At 35.2% G+C, this 12,142-nt stretch overlaps 1 protein-coding gene across 6 annotated transcripts in view; it reads left to right on the top strand.

Moving 5' to 3' along the window:
• Positions 1-12,142, top strand: part of ASPH (aspartate beta-hydroxylase) — a 111,687-nt gene that overhangs the window by 40,173 nt on the left and 59,372 nt on the right. For 4 of the 6 annotated variants that reach the window (XM_059479781.1, XM_059479957.1, XM_059480037.1 and 1 more), the window contains 9 exons: positions 461-535; positions 1,028-1,189; positions 2,804-2,863; positions 4,429-4,485; positions 4,999-5,043; positions 5,824-5,859; positions 9,048-9,086; positions 10,426-10,467; positions 11,873-11,926. In XM_059479781.1, coding sequence (XP_059335764.1) covers positions 461-535; positions 1,028-1,189; positions 2,804-2,863; positions 4,429-4,485; positions 4,999-5,043; positions 5,824-5,859; positions 9,048-9,086; positions 10,426-10,467; positions 11,873-11,926 — 570 coding nt within the window. The remainder of the gene's footprint in view (positions 1-460; positions 536-1,027; positions 1,190-2,803; positions 2,864-4,428; positions 4,486-4,998; positions 5,044-5,823; positions 5,860-9,047; positions 9,087-10,425; positions 10,468-11,872; positions 11,927-12,142) is intronic. The other 2 variants (XM_059479870.1, XM_059480123.1) reach the window with 2 other exon arrangements.

The raw sequence follows: 12,142 nt of genomic DNA, 5'->3' as shown, positions 1-12,142 counted from the left end.
ATCTATTTTCCCTGTTTATAAAGTTGACAGGACCCTACTTCTGCAACTCACATTTTCTTGTCAAATATGACTTCCTAGTGCTGCTGCCTAAATTGTAGGAAGGTAATGGATGAAAGTGTTAGTAAATTAATTCCTTAGAAGACAGTTCTTGGTTTGAATAGTTACTTGAAGTTGTTACTGAAAAATATATGTGCAAAAAATGCAGTGTAGATAAATTCTTCCAATTCATCTTCAGGTGGACGAATCTGATGTGATTGTTGCATTTCTATATTGGAGAATAAGCAAGACAAAGTTGTTTTTCTAATTGTGTGAGTTGCAGAGGTTCAGCAGGTCAGTCTCTAGGGATCTTTGTGAAAGGGATTAAGAACATTATGGAGCCTACTAAAAGCTGCAAGCCTTGAGTTAATGTTTAGATTTTGCCTTTTGCGCTTATCTTCACTGCAATTTATAATCCTTTTAGAGCACAAGACTGCTGACATAGAATTGGAAGAGGAAATTCAATCTATTCTTCATGAAGCTCTCCATTCCCATCCTGGTAATGCATTAACACTTAGCAATCACTGAAGAGTTTATAAATACTGCCATAGGCTCGATGAATCTCAGAGTCTGGTTTTGGTATGCACTTAAAGTACTTTTGCCTGCATAAAACATTCAAATCCACTCATTTGTCACTTTCAAAAAAATTCAGAAAGTTCAGTCACCAAATCCTAAAACTGTGTCTTCTTACCCAGACTTGTTTGGCAGTAATAGCTTCAATCATTTATTTAACAAAAGCTTCCTCAAAACACTGTATAGAGGGCAAGAGTGGACAGAGCAGAGTTGGCCTTTATTGTGGGCAAAGAAGGTCCTGGCAAGTTGGGTTTATAATGCTGGACTGTGCAGATAAGTTTTCTGTAACTCCCCATTCCCTTTGAAGACTAGCTGGAAAGCACAAAGGGTGTACTGAGGACTGAATATTTGCTGGTAATAGAATATACCAAAGAAAATGTATTCAATTTATTCACTAACAATCTACATTGTTGGTTAGGAGAAAGACATGAAGATATAGATGAAAGTGTAAGTGACCGGTGGCAAGCAAAGGAAGAAATACATGGAGAAACTTTTGACGCTCCTGCAACAGATGACATGCTCAGAGAATTTGAGACTGAAATTTCAGAAGCATATGAGACACCAGACTCAGTTCAGAAAGGTATCTGAATGACTAAATACATTTTAAATAAATCTGTAAAAGAAAACAAATGAAAATGTGTCTCATTAAAACCTGGACTTGTAATTTCTGCTTAAAGCAGAGCCTTAGGAAGTGCGAACCACAGCATTATTTAGCAAATGCATATATTTTAAGTCAAAATGGGATATTTTAATGCTATGTGTTTTGCAATCCAGGTAACTGTACATTATTAATTGCTACTCTGTGGGCTTTCAACAAAGTTATTCTGTGCTCCAATATGCATACCTCTCCCCAAGAGAGGCATGAATATAATCATGTAGAATGGTTTTGATTGAAAGGGACTTTAAAGATCACCTGGTTGTAACCCTTCTGACATGAAGGACACCTTTCTCTAGACCAGATTATACCAAACCCCATCTAGCCTGGCCTTGAACACTCCAGAAATGAGTCATTCACAGCTTCTCTGGGCCGCTGTTTTCTGAAGCACTGTTCCAGTACTTCCTCACCCTCACAGTGAAGAATTTTTACTTTGTATCTAATCTAAACCTGCTCCCTTTCAGTTCAAAGCCAGAACTCCTTTCCTATCAATACATGACCTTCTAAAAACATCCCTCTTCAGCTTCTTTGTCCCTTTAAGATACTGAAAGGCTGCAATTAGGACATCCCAGAGTATTTTTTCCTCCAGGCTGAACCCCAGTTCTCAGCCTTTTTTCACTTTCGGAGACGCATTCCATGTCCAGTCTTTCATGTACCAGACCTCCAAGTGCTTCTTGGTGGGGCTGCTCTCAATCTGTTCATTCCTCATCAGTAAAACCTGTATGGAGTCTGCTTCTGGACCTTTTGGTGTATTAAACTAAATTTGATAGTTTATTAAAACAGTCTTTTCTATATTTTATTCTCATTCTCCTTTCATTCAGATATGGCTCCCTAAGAGCATTAATTATATTTAAGTCCTGCAGAGATGAAGACATCATATAAAGATGCTCATATCTTGTCACCTTGGGGCATTGACTGGATAATGAAAATTGAAGTCAAAATATTAAAGCAGAGTTATATGATCTAAATCCAACTAGGGGGAAATTTTTCTGAATGCTCTTTTTTTGTACTGTTGAAATTTTTACCTATCTCTTGATACCTTTTGATAAAACCCCTGTAATCAATGTCATATAAAAGCTGTGATGTCTGGAAGTGCACTGAGATTGTTTCTTCACAATCAAACTCTTTAGTCCGGGTCTATTAAAGCTCCTTGTTTCTGTATCTCTCTTGCTCATCCACAGCACAAGTCAAAGTAGAAGACTAGAGGAGAAATTCAAATTCCATTTACTTTGAATCTTTGCAATTAAGAAGGCAAAGTGAACATATTCTTCTTTCCTCCAATTTATTCAGAAATTTCTGTGGAGAGTCATCTTTTTTTGAGAAAATGTGTATAGAGTTTATTCATATATACACATTCTCAATATTGTATATAAATGAAATAGTAACTTTTTTTCAGTCTATGTATACATATCTTGCTGCTATTAGGGGAAATTTGCTTAGAATACAGCTTGTTCTTACATGATATCTGTTAGAGGGTTTGTGTTACTGTTTATTGATTTTAAAAATGTTAAAATTTGTGCAAATGTATTTATTTCTCAGATGCTGATCCTATGGTGGAAGATGTTGGAGTAGTGGAGTCTGAATCATATGAAATTCCAGGTATCATTTTGTTTTTTGGTACTCAATAATAATGATTTTCTGCTTCAATATAACAAATTATACGAGAGAGAAAAATAGAAAAGGTTAGACTGGTTTAGAAATAGATAATTTTGAATTTGGGTTTTTTTCTCTCAATTAATAGTTGTTATTGTCATGGAGAATTTTACTTTGGGATGACTCTATCATACTTGCTGTTGAAAGTCTTTATTACAATTAACAGGTGACAGGTGTGGAAACTTTGCTTTCATTGGTGCAAAAACATTTTATTTACTATGTGTTCCTGGCTATTGCGTGTTATTGGGGACTGGGTAGGCAAGTGGTCTGTGGTTGTACAGTCTGAAAAGAGAGAATGAGATTTATTGCTTATATTGTCTTCAGACAGTCTGTATTACTAAGGTTCTTCTAGAATATTTTTGGCATTAGGAGCATCCAGGTTTTTGTACCTTTCCTTCTGGACTGTTTGTTCTTTGTGACTGACTCCGCTGTCAGAGAGTGATTCAACACCAAGGATGTAATTCTGAACTATCCTTGTTCTGTCTTTCTGCACATCTTAATTAATCTTGAAAGCTTTTTGAAATTTGGCTTGGACTAATCTGATTACCTTATAGTCATCTTGATGTTATGCTTGATACCATGTACAATGGCATTAGCTCATCTTTCCCATTATGAAGAAGCATTAAGTGGATATTGCAATTTCCCTACTGTCTTATAAGTGTTTTCTTCAGGATTCTAACCATGTTTCTTTACAGTATGGACGGTCTCTTGCATTTACATTAGGCATTGATTTCTATTTGTACTAGGCTTCTTATGTTTGATTCAGTGTTAAGACTTTGTAAAGACTCTGCAGTTGTGTTTGGTGTCACAGATGTGATGGAAAAATACTTGTATTTGTTTGATACAGCTAAAAGTGTTTATTCCAAACTGTGTGTGGGATAACTGGTTTAGAATCCAAGCTATTATACTTGCAAAGTAAAAGGATAAGCTACTCTACCTTCACTATTGTGTTTTCTCAGGTGTGTCATAGCGAGTATATTAACAGCATTGAAAAAAATTGTAATTATATAGGAAAATAACCCCCAAATTTAGCCAGGTAATGAAAGGAAGTAAATTGGTCTAAATAGGAGATGCCAAAAATAAAGTATGTATTTTGCAAGGTCAGTTTCTGATTCATATCTTCATATCTTCTATAGATCCATCACCAAGTGACCCTCCTGCACATTAGTAAAGAAGATAGTTTGCAATTTTGAAGATGGAGGATGTTTGCATTTTTTATTCATATAAATATTAAAAAATACTGATGCAGACCAATGGTCTTGTTGGTCTAGTTTTCCTCCAGAGAGTATAGCAGAAGGCCGGAAGAGAGAGTAGCCCAACACCTTCCATTAGATTGCCATGTGTCAAGTTGCAAGTGTCAGTATATAAAGTTTTAGTTTTTCAGTTTTCAGCTAAGGAGCTACATTTAGCCATTGATGGACTCATTTTGGATACAAGTTAAAACAATGAAATATTAGACATATTTAATATCCTAATTTCAAGATATTTATTAGTTTATATTTAATTTACAGCTATAGATGATTATGTTGCAGATTTGGAAGAGAGAGTAAGCGATCCAGACACTCCAGGTTTGTAAATCTTCATTACTTCAAATGATAATATAATCACTCTTTTTAAAATGTGCTACAAAGTTATGTGTCATATTGACTGTTTCTTCACAGTTTTATTTTCAAAAGGTTTTTAGATAGTTTAAAGTAGGCCTGAGTTTTATGCCACTATGTTACCATTACATTTGTGAGCATAGCACTCCATGATTCCAATCTACAAATACTTAGACAAATATTTTGTTCTGTCAGGAGTTTCCCAGTCTAATCAGTGGACTGGTTATCCAACACCTTCTTATATTCCTAACTTTAGGCCTGAATACAAATATGCATAAACTTGTTTTTTTATGGTGTAGTTCCTGGCTGTATTTAATAATTTAGCTGTCACTTTCAAATAAGATATTGTAGTATTAAATCAGTATGATTGTTTATTTCATTTTTGAGCTAAATGCATCACCATGTTAAGCTCTCTTGTGCTATTTAGCTGCTTCATGAAAATTCAATTGGAAAATAAAATATTAAATATTTATATTTAAGGTGACTCTGAGATAATGCCAGAAGATGCTGTGGAACATTATGCAGGTACAGTCCAAGGTCTTCTTTCTTTTTATTGAAGATTCACTGAATTTTGGCCCCAAACCAAGACAATCACATACCAAAAAAAAAGACAAACCAAACCAACCAATCAAACAAAAAAAAAGCACAACAACACACAAGACTTTGGAGCTTCTAAGTAATATTTTTTCAGAATGTAAATTAAAAATGTAGACATAATAACTTCCTAAGGAAATGATGCTAAAGCCTGCATGAGTACTACATCACTGTAATGTCAGCTAAATGGGCTGAATAATATTTTGAGGGTTGAATTTCCAGGAGAATGGGTATTGGTATTTTAAATTGTATAGAAGTGATTTTGTGGATAAAAAATAATTTAAATATGCCAGAGATTATGTTGTTAGTGTGATGTCAAGAGGAAAGTAGTATCTCTAAGTTTGTTAAAAAGTGAGTAAACCATAACAAGTAGATGCCAAAATTACTCTGTAGAAGTTAGCTATATATATATAAATGATTTATAAATAATTCAGAATCAAAATATTTATGAACCGTATAAGAAAGCTGGTGATATTGCTTTCTTTTTTAAATCTATCTTTTGGTGCCAGAAAATCAATCAGTTCTTCTACAGGATCTGTTAGAAATCTTCACCTTTGCACTTTCATTAACTTGATTACTGTATGAGCTACTATAGTTTCAATGTTTTTTTTTTTAACTGAATAATCTTGTCACTGTATTGTATTGTTTATGTGTCTTTATTGTCTTAAAATTCCATTAATTTTCCTGCTCATTTTTCTTTTTTTTAAACAGAGGATAAAGTGCATGAAGATTACAGTGAAGACCAAGGTATGACAGTTGCTATATTTAGTGAAATTACAGGATCAAAATCTTTTGTTAATATGCAAGTGGAATTAATTAAAAAAAAATTCCTATGCTGCCACATTACTTTGCAAGTTCTCAGCTAAGATTTTGGGTTGTCTGTTCAAACTCCCTGTGTTTGTAATCAGTCAATCAATCAATCTTTTAACACTGGTCCAAGTGTAGAGTGTGCATACTCATTATATTCCCATGCTGGTCCTAATGCCATAGTTTGTACATATGTGGAAGAAGAATGTTGAAGGTTTTGCCATGCCTTTTTCCTTGTGAAACCCTGCCCAGGTCAGATGTGGTTTATTGCATCTGTTTAGCTCAGTATCACCTTTTCATCTTGTCTGTCACTACCAGTTCTTTGGGAATTACCATTTTAGTTTGATTTGGTTGATGATTTGCTAATGATTGCTGAGACCAAATCAAAAGTAAACAAGAAGAACAGTAGTCACAGACTTGAAACAAAGGTGTGTGATTGTGATTCCTGTTGTGATATCCTTCTGGAGACTACCACCTTCAAAAGAGTTAAACCATTAAGACACTCTTGTTTATTTCCCATGTTTATGTAACCTGAGCAAAGGACAGGATTTCTACAAAATATTTGCAACAGAAAACCTTGAGGTGCATTCTTTGTTATCAGGAGGTAAATTCCAACATCCTCCTTTGGGACAGAAGTCAAAATTCCATTGAAAGACTTTCAATGGCCCAAAGGTGTAATTAATCCTTAGCTGTGTCTTTCTCAGTGTGCAGAAAATAATTATTTACCTCAGTGATGGTGCCCTTGACAAAATGCCTCAGCAGTAATAGGATAGAAAAGCAAGTGACTCTAGGTTTTTCCCAGGGCTTATTTTTTACTTGCTTTTCCAGGACATAGTTATTTTATGATCAGTTCCTAATCAAGAATCACTTCTCTTGCTTCTCACACCTTGATATGAAGAAGTGCAACTTCTAATCTTTACTTTTCATGCTCTTTCATATGTAGTGGTAACACAAACAGAAAATGCTTCCATGCCCTTGTGAAGAGACATCTGTATCTCCTTTTTGACAAAGTTGATCAGGAAGGTCACAAAGTAATTCGCATCAGCTTTTTTTAAAATCAGTTCCAAAAGCATTTAATATTCTGCAGTCTCTTCTGGCACGCCAATACAATAACAGTGAATCACTGTATTTTGTGACTCACAAAAATACAGTGATTCATTTACTTCAGGAAGCAGCAGTGCCTCTCTGGACTGTAATGAGAGTTTTAAATAGTATCAGATAAATCCCCCTACACTTTCTTTATTCTTGCCACTCCTCTGATTTGGACAATAAGGAGAATAGGAACTTCCATTCTTTTTCTCAAAAGGAAATTGTAAGGTAGCATGTGACTGTCAAAAAAAACTATTATTCTTCGCTATTAAATTGTCAGGCTTCTTTATGTAGTAGATTATTTCCACAGTTCAACATAATCCATGGAAAACTGCTTTCCTCTTGATAAAATTTGCCTTTTCACAACATAATTTTACCTTGCTTTTAAGTTCCACCTTGAAGGCATTCTGGTTGTGAGAGAAAGCACAATGCATCCTTTGTACTTTTTAGAAGAATTTTATTTCAGAGCTCCAGCCTGGAGCAGTGGAGAAGAAAAAGACCAGTGAGATGAGGCTGCCTTTCTGTCACACACCATTTTTTTCCTTCTCAGTTCAGTCTGAGTGCAGTCCATGGAGTTTCAGGGCATGTTCACGTTCATGTGCTAGACACCATTTTAGCAGTTGCACCTGTTTTTCATCCCTTTTGTCTCTAGGCCCATCTTTCTTGTACCTTTTGACATGGTTTTGGTTGGATTGAAAGTGAAACAGCTTTACTTTGTTTTTGGGGAAGAGCGATTTTGGTTCCGTTTTTCTGAAGTGAAAGAATGCTTGGAAGCCATAGTGGAGATCTGAAATCCTTGCTCTCAAATGTGAAGCTTGTGTTTTTGGCATGGGCTCCAAAATTGCAGTTGAACCCCACAAGAAGATTCACATAAAAGCCTTCAGATGCAGTTGTCTGTGAAATCAGCAGAAGTACTGCTTTGAGTCAATTTCTCTTCCCCATTTCTATCACGTGTTTCCCCTCTTTTTTTTCTGGTGAAATATTTTCTTCAATCCTGGTGCTTTCTAGAGTTCTCAAAGCTAAAGACAGTGCAAGATGATTGCTAGCCAGAGCAGTCCAATTTCTTTTGTGATTCTGGCTTTGTAAGGCTTGGTTATTAATTCACATCAGGAACTGCTCTAATAGGATCACTGTAATCACATCACTGAGGTTATTGCTAATGCTAAAAATTCTTTAGTGGAAATAAGTGCCCACAGGAGGGTGTAAATGATTGATCATAGCATTTGGAATACAAGAACTCAGTTATTGTACATAATTTCCAGTTTGAAGAGTTTCCTACATTTTCTGGCCATGAAACTAGAGAAAGAAAGCAACCTTGAGATTTTCATTAGAAAGAAAGAGTTCTGGATGTTTTTTTAAGGATATTCTATAAGAACTCTTTTTCAAAGGAGTATGGGGAGAGCCACACAACCATTAGTAACATACAACAATATCTTAAATGATACAATGATAATATAAAGGTGGACTTTTTTTTTTGTTTTTGTTAGTGTTATGTAAATGGCCTTTTTCAGATGAGGATTAGTACCTGTTAGACAATTTATTTATCCAAACTGAATGAATCTTTTTCAGTCTAAAATTCACAGTAAGTGTATATTGAAAATTCAGACAATGGATAGCATTTTGTCTATTTTCAGACATTATCTAAAATTAAATAATGAATATTCTTGATCTGCTTCTTCTTCAGAATTACAAAAATTAGACAGTGCAAAGATTAAATCTATGCAAAGGTTAAGAATGTAGAAGAATTGTAACAACTCTTCTGAGTGATAGATTTGTTATAATTGTTTTCAAAATTTCATCTCTGTGATAGAAAGTCTTGAAATTTCAGCAATATGTACACATATGGTTTGGGGTTTTTAATGTAGAATTTCTACTACAAGCTCCAGAAAGGCTTCAGGTATCTATTCCCCCAAACCAGGGAAAGTTTTTTTTAAGGCCTTTGCTTTTGTCATTAACAAAATAACTGTATGTTTAACCAAATTTTTAGAATACTTTGTGTGTATCAACCACCCAGGAGCTTTATTTTTCCTTCCTTTCAGAACCAAAACATGAAAAGCAGACTGAGACTGAAGATACAGGTATATATCTATACATATATATCTATCTATAAAAAATATTTTAGGCAAATTAGCATAAAGATAGTAGACTTAGTTTTGCTGTTTATACATATTGAAGTACACAATCTGTGTGTGAGCTTCAGTCATGCCATTGCCAGTTATGGCAAAGGTTCATTACAGCCTGTGTTGTTATGAGGTCAGATTTTTACTGTGACCTGAGAAACTTTGTTCTAATATGCCATCCTTGAGGATTCATCTTGAAGGTCTCAGCTGACACAGAGTGGGGTGTCTGAGGCTTTTAGTGAACAGCTGGACCACAGTAGTTCATCACAGACACTGCTTCTTGAAATGAGCCCTCCTCCTGATCCTGCAACCAGTGTGTAAGATCATTCAAAGTGTACAGGCTGTCAGTGCTTTGATGCAGACTTCTTGCTGGTGCATTTGTCTAATTAGTAGAAGCAATCTCAAATTATTTGTCTGCAGATTCTCTCTGAGTTCTGTATACTTTGTTGTCTTGAAATGCCTGCTCTTCTGAGGGTCATCTCAGACAGCTGACTGAAAAAACCCCACAATCATTTAATTTAGAAGGAAGCCAAGAAGTTCTTTAGTGTAAATAAATGGTAACAATCTGTTTTGTCACCTTTGTTATCATAATCTTAAGAGGACAGTCAAATGAATTTTAAAAGTGCCATATTAAGAGAAAACAAAAAGAAATTATTTTTTCTGTAGAATCCATTAAGTTGTAGAGTTTCTTTGTTGTGCTTCAAGAAAGAAATTAGGACTCACAAATGAATTGCATGTTTATCCAAATAAGACTTTTGAGGTTTATAGCTATGCAGGTTTTTTGGTTGGTTTTCCCTATGTCTAGGAGATGGAGTTGGTGCTGCAAAGCAAGAACATGGGAGTACTTGAATGTATTTAGAAAGATTAAGAAGTGGTTTTAAAATTTCAGTTATTGTATCATAATCCAGGCAACAATTGTTGAAAAGGTACAATTGAAATTACTAGCTGATGAATAGAAGAGCTTATTTAGTGAAACAGAAAAGAATATTTAAGGTGTATCTTTCCCCTGGAATTCATCAAAGTGTCTGCTTGTTAATGTCAGGTAAACATGTCTACCTGCTAGTTGTGTTCTTTTGTGTAGTGTGTAAGTTCCAATGCTTGAGGGCTTGAATTCATTCTTGCTCTGAATGGAATGTTTTCTTAGCTGTTGAGGACCTTCCAAAGGGGGTGAATAAAGCCACAGGTATATATTTTATAATTATAATTGTGATCTTAGTGTTTTGATGAAATAGTTATGTTTGAAAAACAGGTTAAAAAAACCCAAGCTGATTATACATTTTCCTTTTTATACTTATAGAGGAAGTTAATGAAGATTTTGATATTGCTAAAGACCTCTCAGGTATGAAAATTTATAGCTTGAAAAAGCTTTTTTCTTCAATTTATACTTATTAATATATTTAAAAAAAATAAACAAAAACACAGCTGAGAATAGAATAGTGGAATATATAGAAGGGATATTTGAAGTTCATCTAGTTCAAATTCCCTGCCATGTCTAGGGACATCTTATTCTTAGTCAGCTCGTTCAAAGCTCTGACTTTAGTCCAGCCTGAGTTTAAACACTTCCAGGGATGGAGCATCCATTATTGTGCTGGTCACCCTGTTCCAGTGACTCACCACACTCTCATAAAAAGTCTCCTTATGTCCAATCTCTGCCTCCCCTTTTTCACTTCAAAATCTGTTGTTCTGTTGCTACAGTTATGAGTAAAAAAATCTCTCTCCATCTCTTTTACAAGATCCCTTATTGAAAGGCTGCGGTAGGGTCTCACTGGGGTCTTCTTTTGTCCAGGCTGAACAGTCCCAGCCTGTCAGCCTGCCTTCCTAGGAGAGTTGCTCCAGCCCTCTGATCATCTTCATGGGGCTCATCTGAACCTGTTCTAACAGGTCCATGTCTGTCTTGAGCTAAAAACTCCAGAGCTGGATGCAGCACTCTGTAGGGTGTCTGGGGAGAGACTCCTCTTTAGATGCATCCACAGATGCAGCTGGCCTTCTGGGCTGGGGGTGTACACTTTTGGCTCATGTCCAGTGTTTTATGCACCAGAATATCCCAGTCATTCTCCAAAGGGATGCTCTCAATCTCTTCTTTCCCCAATGTTTATTGATATTGGAGGTTGCCCTGACCCTGGTGCAGGATCTTGTACGTGGCCTTGTTGAACTTCGTGGCGTTCTTATGAAGTGCTTATTCCATTGCTCAAATTGAGCTCTCTGGTAATTTCCCACATTGCTACTCAGAAAGGTTATGTTGTAAATTTTTGTTTGCTGTATTGTTCTTGAAGAATTTTAAATGAGTACTGTGTTAAATGTAATTTAAAGATCTGCTCTAAGATGTTAAAAATTTTGTTAAAGTTTTTCTCAAGCATGATGTTGGTTGAGTCAGCTAGAGCAAAGTCATCTAAGCAGTTTAGCCTGAGCACTGTGTGTAGGATTTGATTCTATGTTTATTTAGGTTTTCTATTTAAAACATGTATTCTTGTATGATTCAAAGGGATAACCTACATTGTTTCACTCAAACAACAGTTGTAACTAAAAACCTTCCAGTGTGTGCAGTAGAAGTCCTAGTAGGTAAACTTTTGGATGTGAAATGCAATTAGTACCATTTTTCCTACTCTTCAGATAACTGAACTTGTTAGTTTGTAATTTAAGTCTTCCTTTTTGTTTGATACTAATTCAAATGCGTGGCTGCTGGGAAATAAAAACAAAATTATGAATGTAATGTGAATAGCTATCAACACTTCTTTTCTGTCTAGGAATAGAAAGTAAGCAAACAGAAGATGATGTGGCCGTTGAACCAGAGGAATCAGGTTTGTAAATTGTTTTTTCCATGCCTTTGCTACTTTAAAAATTATTAATTGGGAATGATAAATACTATGGAATAGGATTCTATGCTGCAGTAAAAATACATTCATAACTTTTTCTGCAGCTATTTTCTTTCAAGGAGAAACATATCTGTGTTTTTGGAATCTGGCATCTTGGACTTTTTAATGACATATTTAATGGCTTAGAAAGCACTCTTCAGT

The sequence above is a fragment of the Ammospiza nelsoni genome, chromosome 1 (assembly GCF_027579445.1).
Source record: "Ammospiza nelsoni isolate bAmmNel1 chromosome 1, bAmmNel1.pri, whole genome shotgun sequence".
NCBI classification, from domain to species: domain Eukaryota; kingdom Metazoa; phylum Chordata; class Aves; order Passeriformes; family Passerellidae; genus Ammospiza; species Ammospiza nelsoni.
Note: the sequence above shows the minus strand (reverse complement) of the source record. Positions and strands in the feature narration are given on the sequence as shown.